General features: G+C 38.2%; 1 protein-coding gene across 2 annotated transcripts in view; it reads right to left on the reverse strand.

The window, feature by feature from the left end:
* LOC142200507 (cadherin-6-like) overlaps positions 1–19,560 on the reverse strand; it is a 276,070-nt gene that overhangs the window by 69,831 nt on the left and 186,679 nt on the right. For both annotated transcript variants that reach the window (XM_075270925.1, XM_075270926.1), the window contains 3 exons: positions 13,299–13,418; positions 8,300–8,467; positions 5,200–5,387 (listed from right to left, as the gene is read on the reverse strand). In XM_075270925.1, the coding sequence (XP_075127026.1) occupies positions 5,200–5,387; positions 8,300–8,467; positions 13,299–13,418 (476 nt within the window). The remainder of the gene's footprint in view (positions 1–5,199; positions 5,388–8,299; positions 8,468–13,298; positions 13,419–19,560) is intronic.

Consider the following 19,560-nt stretch of genomic DNA (forward strand, 5'->3'; position numbering starts at 1 on the left):
GTGAGTACTGCGGGAACAGGGATCGGCGGGATGCTTAAGGGAGGGGAGGGGGGGTGGGGGTGCTATGGGTTACGGAGGGGGCCGGGGGTGCGGGTTTGGGAACAAAGGGCAGAATGTAAGTAGGGCGGAGGAGGTCCAGATTGCACATGTGGAAAGGGGAGGAGGGGGTACATGTAGGAGGTGACTGTAATCTCTAAAGGGGGAGGAGGGGGCCGGGGATGCGGGTGGGGGGTAAGGGGAGAGCCGGGGGTGCGGGTGGGGGAAAAGGGAGAGCCGGAGGTACAGCAGTGGAGCCGTGGGGACCCGGCCCACAATGCTGTGGGAGGAGTCCACGCCGGCCGTTAGGAAAGGGCCGTGGGGGGCCACGGGCGGCGATGCAGGTGGTTCACGCAAGGGTGAGGGGACAGCGGACGAAGTCGCGGGTTATAGCTAGTGTGAAATAAGCCAATGACTGACTAAGTATTTTATTTTGTTTGCCTTGATTTTACATAAAAAGCTACATGACAATTGGCGTGGCAGTGACCCGATAATTCCTTCAATACGTATTACTCATACAATAGAAAATGAATCATTTTATGAAAGTACCGAATATTCACAGAAGCTACGCAAAGTTATTTGTGATCTTTGTGTCAATATACAGTGAATATACATTTCTACACACATGCAGGTGAAAAAATGAAATTAAACATTTTTAATTATTTGTTTTTCCCTTTGTAATTTATATGATAATTTGTCCTTGCTCGGGAGCTTGGAACAGTTATTAAAATTCACTGAAGAAAAAATACAATATGAGAACTGTACATTTTGTACACATGTTAACAGTTTTTTTTTTACCAACTTGAAGCTATTGGTGTTGATTATGTTTGTTATCTAATGGTTGTGATTAAATGGAAAGATCTAACAACACAATCACAAGTATCCAGTAGTTTACCTATATATATATATATATATATATATATATATATATATATATATATGTTTGCTGTATATAGATGTCTGAAGAACAACCACGATAATCCATAGAAGGGGGAGGTCCACCAAGGACAGGCTTGTTCACAACCCCTATACACCACCTGTGGTAGCAACATGGCTTAATATCCAAAAATTGGATGGCTGCTTGAAATGTAGCAGCTGTGTGATGTGCCCTCTATTCACATCTGCGCTCGTTGTCCAGTTTGTGCAATCTGGACAGTTTCCGTCTTCTGCCCTGTGAAACTGGACAGGAGAAGGAAACCTGGCAGTCAGTTTTCAAATCCTTTCAATTGAATGGATTTGTAAAGGTGACTGCCCATGTACATCTTCTGCCTGTCCGCGGGGAAACCATTTTTTTAAGCCAGACACAATGTCGGACATACAGGACTTTGTGTCTGGTTAAAAAAAATGGTTTGCCCACGGACAGGCAGAAGACGCACATGGGCGGTCATCCTTGCAAACCCATTCAAGTGAATGGGTTTGAAAACTGGCTGCCAGGTTTCCTTCTCCTGTCCAGTTTCTCGGGGCAGAAGACGGAAACCGTCCGGATTGCACAGACTGGACGACGATCGTAGGTCTGAACTTGCCCTTAGATGGGTAAATATTTTGTGTCTTGAAATACTGGCACAACATATAACATCAGGACATTCATAAACTGTTTATTTATGGTGTTATGTTCTTGTTGGTATTTTTATGAAAAAGTAACTTTTTAATCTGTCACCCGCTATTGCTATTGGAGTATTTCAGTGGTGGTCTTTAGAACTTAGGTGGTCTCTTTGTTCACCCTCCTTTGTCCGCTGTTTTTATGGGCCAGTTTAGAGTGGTCTCAAAACTGTCTCAGAGACAGGTTTTTCACATGATCAGCATTACATACATGTACATCATTTTAAAGGGAAGGGTTTTTAGTCAGCCTGTCCTTTCTTTACATCTGAGCAGCTGAGATCTTGAATGAACATGTAGATCCAGTGAGCATTGTGATCACTAAGATTAAAGACATTGAAGAAGTAAAATTCTAACATCATTACTACAACTGGAATTTGTTATACCATATTTAAAAAGCACCCCTGGGATAAGTTCAAAGGGAATTCTGGCCCCCCAAAAAGTTATAAAAAAAAAACAAAACAAAATGCAAAGGATATTTGAATACTTTTTGAGCTCACTTACGCAAACATTTTGTTGCTACATTTTGATTTCTACACCACTCAACCCACTTTTCATAAAGGGGCAGGAAAGTGGATGTGGCCAGCCTGTAACTTTTCAGGATAGCTGTGTCAGATTAATACATGGGCCTAATTTATCAAAGATTGTGCTGCGTTTGAGAAATTTGGTGCAATGCAGACTCCAGAAAAACTTACTGTAAAATTTCCCCAAATTAAAAAGCTGCACCAATGTGAATATTAATTATTGTTAAATTTGGAGTTGTTTCCCTTGTGCATCTAAGGAGACTTCACCGCAGATTCTGCTAAAATCGGTGGAGAGAAAAGTCCTGCAGAGAGGGCTGTTTCGGAATAAAACGTAGGAAACCCAACTGACCCTATTATAGTTCATGAGGTCCTCGTTGCCTACTGTTTTAGTGGACAGGCTCTCCATGTCTACTCTAGACAAGTGTGAACCTAACCTAAGACATCTTCCATTCTTTAGTGAAGGCTTTCTATAAGATTATGGCATGTGTCTGTGGGAATTGTGGTCCTTTCACCAAGAATAACAATTGTGAGGTCCTGATTTACAATCTCTGTTCTGCCAAAGTTTACACCTGTCTTTATGCACCGGGGCACATTAAGATTGATATAGAACAAAAAGGGTCTTCCACACACTGATCCTACAAATTACACAATTGTTCATAATTTCGAGGTACATGGAAGGATTAAGATTTTCATTCACTGGAACTCAAGAGCCGAGGCCAACCCCTGAAGAATAACCCCATAGCATTATCCCTCCTCCACCAAACTTTGCATTTGACTGGTATTTGACAAACCCTGATTCATATGTCAGACTAGACTACTACAAGTAAAAGATAATGAGGTGTGTTTCTTCATGTATATGGAGAGAAGGAGATGAGAAAGAAGAAGAGAAAGACCACATTTGATTTTTTTGGGGGGGCTGCTGATACAGACACTATATTTATATTGCATTGACAGCACACACAAACACACACAGATATATTTAGATATTTTATAACACATTAGATCTGTGTGCTTTCAGAAAAGTAAAAAAGCTTTCATGTAAGAGCTGTCTTCTTCTCACAAACATATAAAAGATGAATGCTTTGCTGTACAAATATACGTGCTTGTCAATGATCACCTCTGCATGGAGCATCTATGGAATTGAAGGCTTGTATTCCTAATATGGCAAGATGTCATGTACAATAATTTATTGTGCCTGTCTTTTACCTTATGCTCTTGGATTATAACTCCTATAATCTGTGGCATGAGGATACTTTGGCCAATTGAAAAATCAGAGCTGAAATCATTACTTCATCTCCTATCAATGAACAATATCTATGTGCTTGTTATCTATTACAGGGTTCCCATGCCGCAGTATCTCTAATTGGGAATCAGACGTACGTGGCTTCTCACACATCTTCACAGCCTCTCCATAGGTGGTCCTAGGAGCGACTGACACCTCAGTGGTGTGTTGCTTACTATTGCTGATTGCTTTCCCGCCAGGACATTGCCTGTATATATGTCTACTTGACAACATCTCAGTAGGTTCATACATTTGATTTTATCGAAGGAGATTTGATACTGCAGTTTTGAGTTAGAAATATTTAAGTTATTATTAAAGGTAAATGCAATTTTGTCTTTTGTACAGGTCTAGTTTGGGCATTTTTGATATGTATTATTCAGGTGTTGGTTCGGGAGTAAAGTAAATCTGACCTGGTAACTATTGTTCTAAATCGTATACTTTGAATGGGCACATAGAGCACACATGAATGGCTTGTAATGGCTCCTGCAGCATTTACTATGGTTGTTGTTATATATACTGACACGATAAACAACTCATTACCACTATTTCAGTATTTACACTGATAAAACATTACAAGAAGAACTGTGAGAAATGTATGTTAAAGTTTCTACCACAAATTTTTATTTCAACTCTTCCACTAGATGAGGTGATACATTTATCATTGACACTGTGCGGTAATTCCTGATACAGAATTTATCACCTTTGTAAATTAGGTCACCAAGGATTACTGATTCGTAGTTCTTAAAGGGGCTCACTGGCCACAAAAAAACCCAATAAAGGAATACATATCAATCTCTTATACTGACCTTCTGCATTCTCAGGTTGTAGGTCTTTGTATCCTGGCCTCCATCTATGACAGTCTAACATGGCAGTAAAAGTGACCTTCCAACATCATATACAGTATGTTACTGCTGCGGCTAATCATTGGCTGCAGCAGTCACATCTGAGTGACACAATGTCATTACTGGAAGACAGGATACAGAGGCCCAAAATGAAAACATCAGGTTATTATTTTTCTAAGGGGGCGTTCACACTACCGTTGGTAACTGTCAGCAGTGTCCGTGGCGATTGTCCGTTACAAGATTTTAGCAAAAGACACTAGCTGATCCATCAGTAAAAATTTCTATTCATTTCAATGGGACTTTATCTTGTGTCTGTTAGTGTCAGATTGTGTCCGTTTACACCCAAATCCGTTTTTTTCCAGCAGACAAAAAAATCCTACATGCAGGACTTTTCTGTCCAATAGAAAAAACAGATAACAAGTGTCTGCTATTTTTTTTAACATTGAAGTGTATGAGCAACGGACTTATAATGGACAGTAACTGATAGCCATCAGTTAGTGTCCGTTTGTGCCCGTTGGTGGTTGGAGAACCCCTTTAGGAAATAATGAAATGATAAATTCTTGGTCACCGAAACTGGGAGCAGTTACAGCAAAACAAAAATACAGTACAGCGAGCCTTCTGCTTTTAGCTTCATCCTCTATTTAGGTTCTGCTGCAAGAGGCGGGTGTTGGACCCCCACCATGCTGATACAGATGGCTTATCCGCATGATAGGTTATCAGTATCAAAAACAGTCCCTAACCCTGAAAATCCAAACTGCTTTATATAATCAAGTATGAAATACACAAAGCCTTTAAAAGTAATATCTTCCTTTCTGACACTGATTGGATCCAATTATGCATCTAACATAAGTCAGACCCTAAAATAGTTATTTACTTTGGCCCTGTTTTCTTTGCACTTCTTTAATTCTCTTTAAGTTACCTTTTTGACAATAACAACTCCTTCCTGCGTCTCCTTGTCTGTGATAATTTCAAACAGGTTTTGTTCATCTCCATCAATGATTTTGTATTCTGTCTCGGCGTTCACACCTTCATCTGCATCATTAGCTTTGATTCTGCCAATTGTAGAACCCACAGGGGAAGACTCTGGGGCCCTGAATTGATAGGTACCTGGAGGATGGAAAATAGAAGCTTTCAAAAATGTTTTAATGGTCCCTTCACGGAGCTTCAGAAAATATTATTTGAAGAGACTTGTAAGAAAAATACCACAAACAGATTAAAGCAACAGAAGTAGTGGAGCAATGAGTGCATTACTGGAAACAGGCAAGGGAATTAGGGAGAAATCAGAAATAATTTTTAGATTTTTTTTGATGCAACTAATATCTCCCTGTGTAGTTGAGAAGACTTTGAGCAACAAATAAGAAAACAACTTCGGTTCTTTGTAAGTCGTATATAATGAAGCATCAAGAGACATGTAGGTTTGGATATCGACATGGGGTGTCTATTAAGGGGAGCACCTTACAAAACTTTCCAATATTTTATAATATTTCTATATTTTATCATTTGTCGGATTCTAAGACCACCACGATATGTATGTGACACACATACATTGGGGAACTGAAGTGGTCAGATTTGCATTTCACAGTCAGGGACATGAAGTAGAATAAGTTCTCTTATGTCTGCAAAGCTGCATAAATGACAAGCTTCTACAGGACGAGCCTTTAAACCTGTCTGACATTGACATATGACTACCTGCTACAAGATACATATTTTTCTTGTATCACACTAAATTCACTTGTAAATGCGGCCCCGAGCATTACTGATATTTAGAAACACAGGGAGCTCAATGTTATACTTATATTCTGCACCAGTTGGAATTTCTCTTCCTTTAACTCATCAATTGCCATTGGTATGGCACAAAATAGATAAATAATGGTGTAATATAATGTATTAGTGTTGGACTTTAGCACACTTTTTGGATGGGCAGTATTCCCAGTATTACATGTGTTTAACCATTGTATACTTCATTGCTGCTCATCCTTGAGGTCTGACACTTGCATCCATAGCCAGTCAGTTTGGGGATGATGAAGACAATAAAATGTATAAAGTTCTTTATTCTTTTAAGTCCCTCATATATGATTCCAACAACAGCAGGGGTTACTGTGACTATGCCATTATACCAAAAATGAACACACAACTATAATAGCCGCAATATAATTGCAATGGTAAGGTTATCATTGTTGGGGACAGAGTGGGCATCTACTAAATGCCCTTCAAACAATGGAGGGGCTTATCTTGTATTTTTGACATGTTTTCCTTAAATCTAATATTCGTGCTCATTAGTATTGTGTAGAGATGAGCGAGTAGTATTCGATCGAGTAGGTATTCAATCGAATACTACGGTATTCGAAATATTCGTACTCGATCGAGTACCACTCGCTATTCAAATGGAAAAGTTCGATGCAGAACCAGCATTGATTGGCCGAATGCTATATAGTCGGCCAATCAACGCTGTTTCTTATCCTACCTTTAGAAGTCTTCTCCGTGCAGTTTCCCCGCGGCGTCTTCTGGCTCTGAATTCACTCTGCCAGGCATCGGGCCTGGGCAGAGCCAACTGCGCATGTCCGCTTGTAGTGCGGGCATGCGCAGTCGGCTCTGCCCAGGCCCGATGCCTGGCAGAGTGAATTCAGAGCCAGACGATTCCACGGGGACACTGCACGGAGAAGACTGCTCGGAGGATCCAGCCCGACCCTCACTCGTGGACTTGGTAAGTATAATTTGATCTAATGTTGCCTACCCCTGAAATGAGCATTTTCCCCCCATAGACTATAATAGGGTTCGATATTCGATTCGAGTAGTCGAATATTGAGGGGCTACTCGAAACGAATATCGAACCTCAAACATTTTACTGTTCGCTCATCTCTAGTTTTGTGCTATTTTGTATAATTCCAATATGTTCATTTTACAGACTTGCTTTTCTCTATTTTTTGCCTTTTATTCTGGTGGTCACATTGTAGCTGCTTTTATCCTATTGTGCATATATTTTTGTATATGCCATAAACATTTTTAGTTTCGGTCACTACAGGAGTGCTGATGAATGTTTGTGCAACTCTTCTTTGTTCTTTTGTATACGTCAGTCTCAAAATAAAACTACTTTTCTACTGTATTACATGAGATACCCATAGAACACATTTGTCTCTTTCTGCCAGGCACGCAGCATGCGAGAACACATGTGGAGGCAGAAGAAGCTTCATACAATAGGATCCAATTCTAAATGAATCATCCCAGGATATTTTAGAACATAAATTTTGTAAAAAAACCCCCATCTTTTAGCATTTTTATACAGTGCAAAAATGCCAAGATACGGTAACTGCAATTGCATGGCCTATTTCTGGATAGCAAATCTTTCCTGGCCAATAATCCCCGACGTCTGATTGGGTTACATTGAAAAATGTTCTTTTGTGTGTTTTAGCAAACACTACAACTGTAATGGACAGCCTAGGGCTAGGCAGCGGACACTGGAAATATTGACTCCATTTTTATTCCATAATGCAATTACAGCACTTTTGTGCAGCTTTTTTACTTTGACTTTTGTTTTATGGTATTGCTCCTTGACAAACAACAGTGGGAGTTTAAAGACAGATGCTACACTGTGATGAACTCCGAGAATAAAATAACTTAAAGCTTCAGAGATTTGAAATGCACGCCGAAGAAAATGTGTAAAGATACATTCATTTCAGACATGATTACATTTCATGGTTAAAGGAATCACAAATAGTTTCTCAAAGGAATAAATGTTAGGAGCTCTTGTTCAGGGTAAGAGCACACTCCGTTCAATTCCAAACAAAGACATTATCCTTCACATCGATATATAGGATATATGGAATTCAAAATATCCCGGTAAAGCCGGGAGGCTGAAAAATCTGCCAGCAAAATAAATCAAAATGCTCTGCAGAGCAACATTTAATGCTATTTTCATCCCTGTGGGTTTAAAATGTGAGGAAACCGTTTCTCTGCCTTAGTTCTTATTTTTGTGTAATCTGGAACAGCTGCGAAGAAAATAAACAGTAAATGGATCTTACTCTGAGGGAAGCGCGGAGGGTTGTCATTGACATCTGACAGTGTGATATTTACAGTGGTTGTCCCGGACAGTCCTCCCATCTGTCCCCCCATGTCTTTGGCCTGGATAACCACTTGATATTTCTCCCTGTTTTCTCTGTCCATTTTGGACAATGCGGTCTTGATGACTCCTGCAATAAAAACAATAATTGTATAATGCTGAAGAGCATCCTTGGAGCAGTAAGTGACAATATAAGTGACCTACATATTGGGCATCAGGAGATCCATAAACATTTACCGAGGTCAACGGCACTTGCTACAAGATGTCTATTTACAACTTGCTTGGAAGTGTCTGTGCAGTAATAAAAGTGGAGGAAGGTTTTTATTATAACAACTAGATTTCTCCCTTTGGTCTCCTATGCTACTTTTCAGCTTTGGACATTTTTCTTTTTTAACAAGGAGAAAAATAAAGTTCTCTTTTTATTGCAGTCTAGTTGTAACATCAGTTTCAGAATGAAGGCGCAATATACATAGAACAATTTCCACCAGAATGTGTATGTATCCTTGTATGATCTCAGGAGATCGCTATACAATGAGGCTAATAATAGAGCTATGGCCGTAGCCATCTCTCAGCTATTTTTATGGACTGAACATGACTTGTCACAGCTAATAGGTGAACTACTGATAATATAGTGAGCTTATCGAGTGGGCAGTGAAGTTATATAGCAATTATTTCTTTTGCTTTAGTCTTCACTAAAAGTTCACTCAATTTAAATTAAAAGATGACAGCTACGGATAGTTCTTGTTGCTGGACCTAACTTTATATATTGCTAGGAACCAGGTGCGGGTTTGACCATGACACAATGCACACAAAGGCATGAGGCCCAGAGATCAAGGTGCCCCACAGCAGATAGTAGGCGCCTCTATAATACTCATCCATACTGGCTCCTGTCTAGGCCCATTCCACTTAGACCTTAAGCCAATGTGCATTGCATACATAGGCTACACAATGTCTGGACACCACTACCTCCCATTGTTTAGAGTCTGAATGGAGTGTACAGTGCCTGCCGGAGCCCAAAACTGAGGGACCCTGAACAGGAGCAGGGATAGATGAGTGAATATTGGGGTTACCTGTTGGAATAAACAAGTTAACAGCCTAATGTGGAGGCCATTAACAGGGGCAATAGCAATGCATAAAAGGAGGATAAACATTGTGTAAGAGCCATAAAAGGGGGCAGTTTTCTGTGTGGGTGTCATAAATGGGGGTACTGTACCAGGTGGGGGCTACAAAAGGTAGCAATGTATCATGTGGGGCCATAAAAGGGTACAATGAACTAGTTTGGGGGCCAGTTCAGGTGGCAATAAACTGTGTGGGGAGTAAACAGAGTGTTACTCTGTGTGGAGACTAATAAAGGGAGAATTTTTGACCTGCAAATAGATGGGAAGTTTTCCTGATAGAGGCCTACAATTTCGATTAGGGTGGCCCTTAGACATGAAGTGTATTAAATCAGCAACACAGTTAGATAGAAGCAGTGAGTAAAGCTTTTTGGAGCAATAGAACCACCACTGCGCTCCAGACTACTCATTTGTATATTTCGAAAAAACAAATATTTCGACAATGGAGGCGTGGATTTGAATGACATTTAATAAAAAGATATCATATTCAGGAGAACCTGACCTATCTAGCTGTGTTGCTGGTTTAATATGCTTCACTCTGGTGTCTGACTCCCTACATGCTTCGTCCATGCCTAAGAAACAGCGGAAGATCAACAGAACTTTGGTTGGGAAAGTGTAATGTAACTTGTATTTATTTCACATTCACTACTTCTTATGCATAGTGGTAAATATATTATCATAAGCTATTAAAATGTAACATCACATTAACATTTTAATCACACAGGAGACCATAATGTGTTTTGTACCTGTCATAAGTACAATGTGTACAGGGTTATTCACTATTGTGTACATTTGTCATACCAAGCGCAATCTGTTAATGATGTAAGCATTAATGTATATACCTTTGAATATGTGATGCCTTTCTTCAAAGCCCCATATATAGATGTGTAAGAAATAAAATAGGGGCATGATAATTACATTTGCATTTCTAAAAGGCATTACACTTTTAATCAGTGCAGGCCAAGCATTATTGATGTGTTTCGGCAGCTCTGTGATTATGTTTTCGGATGGTAATGAAGGTGTATATGTGTGAATGTTACTGTCTTCTAACACTGATTTTATATGTATTAAAGGCTTTGTCCAAGGCTTCACTATAGACTTATAGAATCCGCCATAAGTGACTCTTTGTGTCATTGCTGTCACAAGATCTCCAAGAATCACACTTGCCATTCAGATGAAGGTAGGGTCATCTCAATGTACGTATGGGCTTCAATGGGCACATGGGCCTATTGCTATGGAGAATTTATACCACCAATGTGCAAAAATCCTATATTGCAGAAGATTACATCTATAAAAGTTCTATAAAACCCACATCAGTATAAAGGTTTAGTATTTAGAAGGTTTTTTTTTCCATTTTTTATAGCATGAATTTGATTTCATTCCTTCTGCATTGTGTTTACAGCATATTTATATATTCTATGAAGCTTTATGAAGTATTTCTTTGTTATTAGTCATAATAGATACTGACTGCAGTAACCTTCATTTGGGTTACAGAAAGGAATTTCAAGGTGTAAACATAACACAGATGTTCCCTTTTCGGGTTTCTTATTTTGAACCGACCCATTACCATTTACAGGCATAACTGTCGCTCATGAAAGATAAAGTCTGGATAATTTCTAAACATTTTATAACCATGATGACACTTTGATTTTACTTACTTTGAAAGGCCTATGTTTACTTACTAACCAATATTAATTTCGGTGAAGGTATGTTCACATGGTGAAATTTTTCCTTGCTGAAAAATTCATCTACAAGAATTGTTCCTAACTAAAAAAAAATCAGCTTTACGAATTTGAAGCTGAATTTTTCGACTTGCCCAAATTCTTCCCCGGCGAGTCAGAATTTTCTATCTCCCATTCACTTCAAAGCGAGTTGTCATGCGGAATTCGCCTGAGGATTGAGCATGATGCTTATTTTCTCTGCTAGATGCCATGTCTGCATGCCATTGAAATTAAAAGAATGTGATTTCAGGCAGAATTTGGAGCAGATTTTGAGGCAGAATCTGCCTCATATTTAGTCTTGTGATCATACCTTGTAGTGATAAGAATATGTTATTAGAATCATATCTTATTATGCACAGCATTCACGATGATAACTATATAGATCCGTGTTAAACACAAGCATTAAGGGGAATCTTTCATGTACAGTATTTGATTTTAGCCTCATTAATCTATGTAAGTCTGTAGAAGAGAAATCTTGTAGCTATTTATCATTTTTTTAAAAAAACTTCTCAGCAGGCTGCCATACTGAAGACACGTACTTCTTTCCTGTATTATCTGTAAAGACAGGGCAAGTGTGATTTATTGCACTTGTAATGAATGGGAGTAAATTATTACATAGATTATTACAGTTTCTAGGCAGTGATGGTGAACATCCCCTTAATCTAGAAAACAAGGATTGACAGGGAAGAGGCGTACAGAGTCTTATCCATGTAAATATAGCATATAGTGTTGCTTTCTTGCCATATTAAGGCCCCAAAAGGTACAATAAAGAGGACCTTAGCTCGACTAAACTTAATGATGATATGACTCTGCTTATTCTCTCTCAGTCTACAAAGCAAAGTGGAATAGTAAGCTACGGAAAACACTGACTACTCTACTGGCCAGTGTGAAAATTGGAATATTATAAGATTTGTTCAATATGTATATTATGTTTTCAATAAAAGCCTTTAGAAATAACATGTAAAAAAGCAGTGTAGCAGCGGTAATGGCAGCAAGTACAGCAAGCAGCTGGTGATGTCAGTGATTGGCTTCGGTTCTTGTTCAGCACATTATTGCTATTGGGAAGTAAATAATGGTTGTTGATGGACTACAGGAGTATTGGTGCCGAAGCTGAAGGAGAATAGAATACTCCATTTTACTCGTGGAATACTGCTTCAGTCCGGGGCCCCACACGGCATAAATGCCGCTGAAAAAACACAGCATTTTACAGTCACAGCAAAGTGGATGGGATTCTAGTGAATCCCATCCTCACTTTGCAGTAAAAAATGCGCCTTGGACACCCTGCTATTTCCAAAACCATTGCGGTTTTGGGAATCGCAGAATGTCAATTGTATCTACAGAAACGCCGGCGTTGTCCCTATAGATATAATTGAAGCAGAAAGTCCACAGAGGAAACCTCTGAGAACTTTCTGAGCAAAGCACTGCAGGAAGAACCGCGATGTGTTGTGGCAGTGTTTTTTCCACCAGAGCCTTTTTGCTGCAGGACACTATGTGGACCTTAGCCTTGGAGAATGTATGTCACCAGAACCTATTTCCTTTTTTCTGCAGCATTTTTATTGCATTTTTGCTACATTCTTCTCGGCAGATTTTTTTCACTTATTAAAACTATAGGGAAACTTGAGCTTTTCCGCAGGTATGAGTGACATGGTGTGTTTTTCAAAAACATGTGGAGCTTCAGACTTAGGAGCAGCTTTATGCAAGGTGTTTGTCTCTTTAATAATATATACACATAAAAATTATTAAAATGTTATATATATTGAAATTGAATAGATAGGAAAAAAGTTGTGTATTGTTTAAAGTAAGGAAAAAGTTCAAAATGTGTTGCTATCACAGTACTAAGGTGGTACTATGAGTCAGTTTTCCTTATTTATTCTGAAGAAATCTCAGTCCTATTTCTTTTTCTAAGAGAAGCTATTTTGTGTACAACCCTAATTATATTTCAGCTTTGATTCTTAGGTTCTAATAACGTTGGTGTCATGCTTACAGATGTCTTGCTCAATTGAGTTTGTCAGTTTGTGCAGGGTGGAAAATGTAATCTCTTTCAAGTTTTGTCTAGTATGTCCTAGCTTGACTTAACATGTCATCTTCTATTACAGAAACAAAGACACAGCTAAGGTCTTCTGACCTGTCTCAGACTCGACTGAGAAGTATGGCTGTCCCTGCAGAATACTGTAGACGACTTTTGCACTGTTTCCATAGGTTGGATCGTCTGCATCATTGGCTGTGACTTGAACGACAAATGTTCCTGCAATGAAAACAAAGGGCATGGCTGTTTTAGCAAAAAGGTTTTTACAATGAAAAAAGATTGTGAAAGAACAAGAATAGTAAGATCAAAGTGATGATGGAATGAATTACAAAATAGAAATGAATAACAGAGAGGGAAAGTGACAAGTGAGAGTAAAAAGAAATTAATGAGATGAAGATAAAGAGTAAAATGGACGAAAAGGAATGATTATGAGAAAGGAGAAAAAAAGAGAGTAAGAAAGATGATCTAAAATTCTAGAATACCTAAAAGACCATTTAAAGAGCACACCCATAAATATCAGTATTCCCCATGCAATAACAATTCTAACAAATAATCTTTTCTTATAACTCTATACCATTATACCATTTTATTATTCCTCGTTGAAATCTATGCGTTGTATGTCAAATGGATGTTACCAATTGGAGTAGTGTCCGTTCACTGTCTGTTACAGTCAGCACCGAATGGATAGGATGAGACTATATGGTGACGCAACCTAAACTCGCAACATCCATTTGGCAAACTACCAATAATTTTCTATGATGGATAGAAGGAATGGCACACCACATATTTATAAGCAAAAATGTTCCAGAAATGTTATTTCATGTGGATTACAAGTATCTTCCAACACAGACATTGCCGGAGAGGTGATAGGTCCTCTTAAATTAAATATATCATAACAAAGTATAAGAATAAGATAAGATGACTTGAACCTAAATTATTATGGAACTGTTTGTATTGATATTTCCCTTTACTGAGGAAATTCTGTACATAATAATAAGACTTTTGATCTGATATAGATGCAAAACCACCCAGAAGATGATCACAAAAGCCCCTATTGGGCAGCCTGTATTGTTCCCTTGCTGGATTGCCCCATGAATTACTTATTCAATCTCATTATCTTTGTCTCCCTTGCTTCCTACAATACATCTTGTCTTATTACAGATGAAACCCATTGATCAGTCTCGATGATGGGGAAGTTATTCTTTTTAGCACTTACACACTGGTACATTAGCAGTAACTGGAGGTCATAGTTCTCACTTAATGTTTATAAGAAGGCAGTATAAGAATGTGCAGTAGATTATGTACAGTAAAAAAAAGTTATTTTGACCCATATAGGGCTATCATGTACCAAAAGGACAGAGTTTGCTAGTCTGCATGTGCTTAACGTTTTATGAAAGAACTGCCGTTTTTAATACATTTCTATTAACAGATGTCCTCTCTTTCATTATCTGTTATGACAGAGGGAACTGATATTATATTAGTCTGTAGTACAGTCTCAATAGTTGCTTGTAGTGGTATAAACAGAACAGTACAGAAAGCTTTGAGAAGTGTCTAAAAAAGCTGCAAAGTAGGAATCCTTTCAAAGCAGAAGTTTGAATAGTTTATTTTTGCAAGCTAACACAATAAAGTGAATGAACAAAAGAGAAAAGTACATCAAATCAATATTTGGTGTGACTGCCCTTTGCCTTCAAAACAGCATCAACATTTCTAGGTACACTTGTGGACAATTTCCTTGGTAGAGAGGTTTTTCCAAACATCTTGGAGAAATAACCACAGGTCTTCTGTGGATGTAACTTGCTTGAATCCTTCTGTGTCTTCATGTAATCCCAAACAAACTGGATGATGTTGAGATCAGTCCTCTGTAGGGGCCAAATCTCCCAGAACCCCTTCTCCAAAGGCGATCACACCAAATGTTAATTTTAGTATGATTTTTCTTTTGTTCATTCAATAAACTCAATAAACTATTTTTGCATGCATTCTTACTATTCAGCATTTTCCAACACCTGCCTAACATTTTGGCACAACATTGTAGTTAGTAGGCGACCACTACTATAGAAATCGTTTATTCCTACAACTAACAGCTAAAGTAAAATATCTGCCCAGCCCAGGTATTAATAAGTACATCTTATCTTTGGAGGACTGCTTAGGACCCTCTTTGACTTCAGAGTGGCCTGCACGGATTCTATGTGGCATTGGATAGCCTTCTCCTCTTCGACCAACCTGATCAGGTCCCCAAATCCAAATATATTAATAGCAGTGCCTTGTGTTTCTCAGAGGAACATATCTCAAATGTGTAGCCACAAAAGGATGTTTACACTTATTAACATCCCCTACCTGGTTATTGTTTTATGAAGCATCTCGGAGACTTTCTTTAAAATGTATCCACATTTTGAGCCATTACCAAATGCCATAGTAGTAACTGGTAATAATTGTCACTAAGGAGCCTCAAACTAAGAAGGAATCAGGTTTTGCAGGTAATACAGTATGGTGGTCCTGGTTTTACTGATCAGTGGGTCCTAGTGGCAAGACCCTCATTGATCATACAATTATGGCAAAATTATATGCCACAAATGTTAGTGGTGGGATACCAAATTAAGAAAAAAATGGCATTCATGAAGTCATGGCAAGACCTATATAGTTTTACAAAGAGTTTTCCAAATGACATTTCAATGGAAGGTGAAACTACAAAATGTTCTCTCCAGAAATAAATCCCTATAATTTACTTTTATTCTTAGTATTACTTTCAAAGAAGGAAGACTTCACATTGAGAGAAAGCTCTTAGACTTATCACCTATATATATGAATGCATTTCATTGAATCCTAGCTCCTAGCATTAGTAAAACACTCTTATTATCAGTATGTTTCATTAACTAGCCATACTCAGGAAGGTTCATACTCCACTTACATTCACATTACATTGCTTGGTACATCATTTAAGTAGAATAGATAGACATCTTTGCACAATTGCTCATTAGGCATCCAGCATATCGCTATGCTCTTCAATTTATATGAAAAAAAAAAAATTCTTTTTAGCAACAGGAGAGTGTCCGCTTCTCAGATATATGCTGTTTCCGAGGCTTCTGATGTACAAGGTTAAATATGTCAATCAGATAATGGATGAATGCAGTGACATATGGTGAAAAGTAGGCTAATGCACTGATAATTATGAAATGAGTTTTATTCATGTGATGGAAAGAGCATAATTTTATTAAACGTATTAATTTAGCACCAGTGCACACCATGGGAGGTATACAGAAAACGATGCACTAGTGCAAAATGCATCTGTACTTATTTATGTATTTACAGGACCATTATGTTAAAAGCTGGCTTATGTCATCTAACCCCTCTAGCAGAAAGAAGTACTCTTGTATTTTTCTGTCAAAGTCAATTCTATTTTCAGTACATCAGATTTTGCATTCTCCTAATTCTCATTCATCCATATTAAACAGGGGTAAGAACCCATTTGGTAATGGGAATGCCGCAGTATTTAAGAATAAAAAAAATCCAAGTAAATCTGAGCGATCTCATTCAGGCAAGGCAATTTTCAGTCTAATATAGTGCTTTAAAGCTGTCTAGATAAATTCAATGTGCATCTGTCTTCCCTGCTTCATTTTCCTCTAGTAAATCATTACCTCTGACAAATCTGTGCATTCCTGAGTAAAAAACACACACACACATATATATATATATATATATATATATATAATCTTTGTGCAATAGTTACCGCTACGACAATTTAGACTGATATATGCCGTCTAATCATAGGAATTACAGACTTTTAGATATTGCTAATAACGTTGGTAAAAATCTTATCCAAACGTATAAGTCTGTGAAAAAAAAGAAGGAATTTACATTAAATGGTTCAAAGAGTAAAGTATGCCTGTGTGACCAGCGAGTCATAAGAAAAACGAGGAACAGACACTTATGTGCACTTGGGTTATTATCTCTGCCTACAAAGGCAGCCCTAATGAGAACTAATTATCTACTCTTCTTTCCTTGCTGCAGTCTGGAAGATCAACGGATCTGATATGTGGAACTAGGTTTTCCCATTGTTCATCTGTGTTGCTACATTTTAACAACTGTCATCATAAGAGGAGATACACAGTTGTGAAAGCTTTGTCTTTGAACACTTTTATCAGCCCATTAAAAAAATCCTTCTTTGTACAATTTGCCATTTTCTTTTAATCTTTGATTACATGCTTCATTATCCCGACTTATGACGGTTGTTTTTTAACTTGTCTTTTTCACAACTTCCTGTGTTTTTTAGGGACTTTTATTTTTATTTCTTAAATTGCCAAACCCAAGGTTTATAACAAAGAAAGTCAAAGTTATGGTAAAAAGGCAGCGTCCGGAGAGATTTGTGACTGTCCATTCAGGATCTCACAAATGATAGATAAATCGGTACCTACAAGGGCTGATTCCCTGCTATTTTTGCTTTGCAGATTTTGATGTCTGACTGCTTTTTAGTTCAACTCCATTCGGATAGAACTGTGATCTCTGACACAGCTTATACTCTCTGTAGGCTAACGTAGTCTGAAACACTCCCCCCCGACCTCATCTTTGATTCAGACAGTACTCTCTCCCTCCTTCCTGCAGTTCTATCTCCTCCTCACCAGAAGGCTGAATTCCAAGACGGTAACTCCAGCAAGAAGGTAACTCTATGCCAAGTGTTCTGGTGTAGAGGGATGATATTGTGGTGCACATTTGAAGTAAGGTCTTGCCGTCTCCTTGCACCAGTCAGTGCCTTTATTAAGTCTGGCATGATATGTCATTCTTAATAAATCTGCCTCATTGTATATAAAATACAGACTACAAATCCACCAGGGAAAAAAGAAGATTATTAGGAAACTGTCTCACAGCAGAATGTAGTCTGGAAGATTGCTTCAATACTGAATTTTATTGCAGATTAGAATCTTCATATAATTATTCTAGATGTAAGGGACATTTTGCAATGATATCCTTTGGGCCAGGACCCCACATGGTGTAAACCACAGCATTTTACAGTCTCTGTATAGTGGATAGTATTCTAGTGAATCTCATACACACACTGTGGAAAAATACGCACAGCGGATATGCTGTGATTTCCAAAACTGTTGCGGTTTTGGAAATCGCAGCATGTCAATCACTCCTATAGGTATAATGGGAGGCTCTGCAGACTTTCTGTGAAAAACATTGTGGGAAAAATTGCGACACGTTGACGCTGCAGTTTTTACCGCAGCACTTTTTTGCTGTGGCCTGCTACATGAGGTGAGGTTAGAAACATTGTACATTGAGGTGGTCTTCCTTTACAGCATCAATAATGGAATGGAATTTAACATATTTTTAAAGCACTTCTGGAGAGAAAGTTTTGATTTTCCTATGCAATATCCTTCAAATGACCTAGAGATATTGTCACATATGTTCAATTTAACAATCAAGATAGGAGTCAAAAGCTGCATTACAGATATTTTATAAAGCATTCAACAAAACTGCCAAACAAGTTAGTAGATATGCACAAGAAACGTATTGGGACACACATCATAATGATTCCATTCAGATACTTCTTTCGGTCCCTTTTCAACAAGTGTATGAATGCAAATAGCCATGCTACTATGTTAGAGTTCCAGGACCAAATATCACAAAATAGAAAAATCTGTCTGATAACAGAGAGCAGTAGAACTAGCTACTTAAATTGTATACAGTGGGTATGAAAACGGTATCATCTAGTGAAGACTCTCAAGTTTTTAGTTTTTTATATTTCATACCCACTGGCTAACACAGTAAAAAAAACAAACATTCTCTTCTGTATACAATGTTGAGAGACAGGCCTAGACACCCAAATCCCTTCACCAGCGCCAACCACAGGGCCAGAAGGACTTTGTTGAATTTGGCATCTTGAATTATCACAACCAGAAACTATCCAAGAAATAAATGCTCCACTAACTGAAACCAAACCCAGAGCCCACAATTAAATTACAGGGCAGATCTTTAAAAATACAAAAAATATTCAAGCAAATGGTCAGTACTAAGAGGTAATGTCAGAAGCAGAATCAGAAGACAAAATGGATATCTAAAATAAAGCCAAGTTCCGAGAGGTCATAATCAGAATAATGAATAACCAGAATCTAGCCAAGAGTCTGAATAAAGCAATGCAATAACACAATCAGGGTTCAGAACAAAACTAGAGTACTAAATTAGCAGGCACCTGATTTAGGAGGAAAGGTTTTTTTTATAGGCCTCCTTAGTTGCTAACTGGACAAGACCATGGAATTTCTGATTATGCAAAAGGTTCTCAGATTGGCACAGTAACCGTACAGGATTAAGAGCTGAGTAGAGTAGACTTCTGTCTTAATATTTTTGCATTTACAGTATTTTGTGTGTT

The sequence above is a fragment of the Leptodactylus fuscus genome, chromosome 4, assembly GCF_031893055.1.
Source record: "Leptodactylus fuscus isolate aLepFus1 chromosome 4, aLepFus1.hap2, whole genome shotgun sequence".
Lineage (NCBI taxonomy): Eukaryota > Metazoa > Chordata > Amphibia > Anura > Leptodactylidae > Leptodactylus > Leptodactylus fuscus.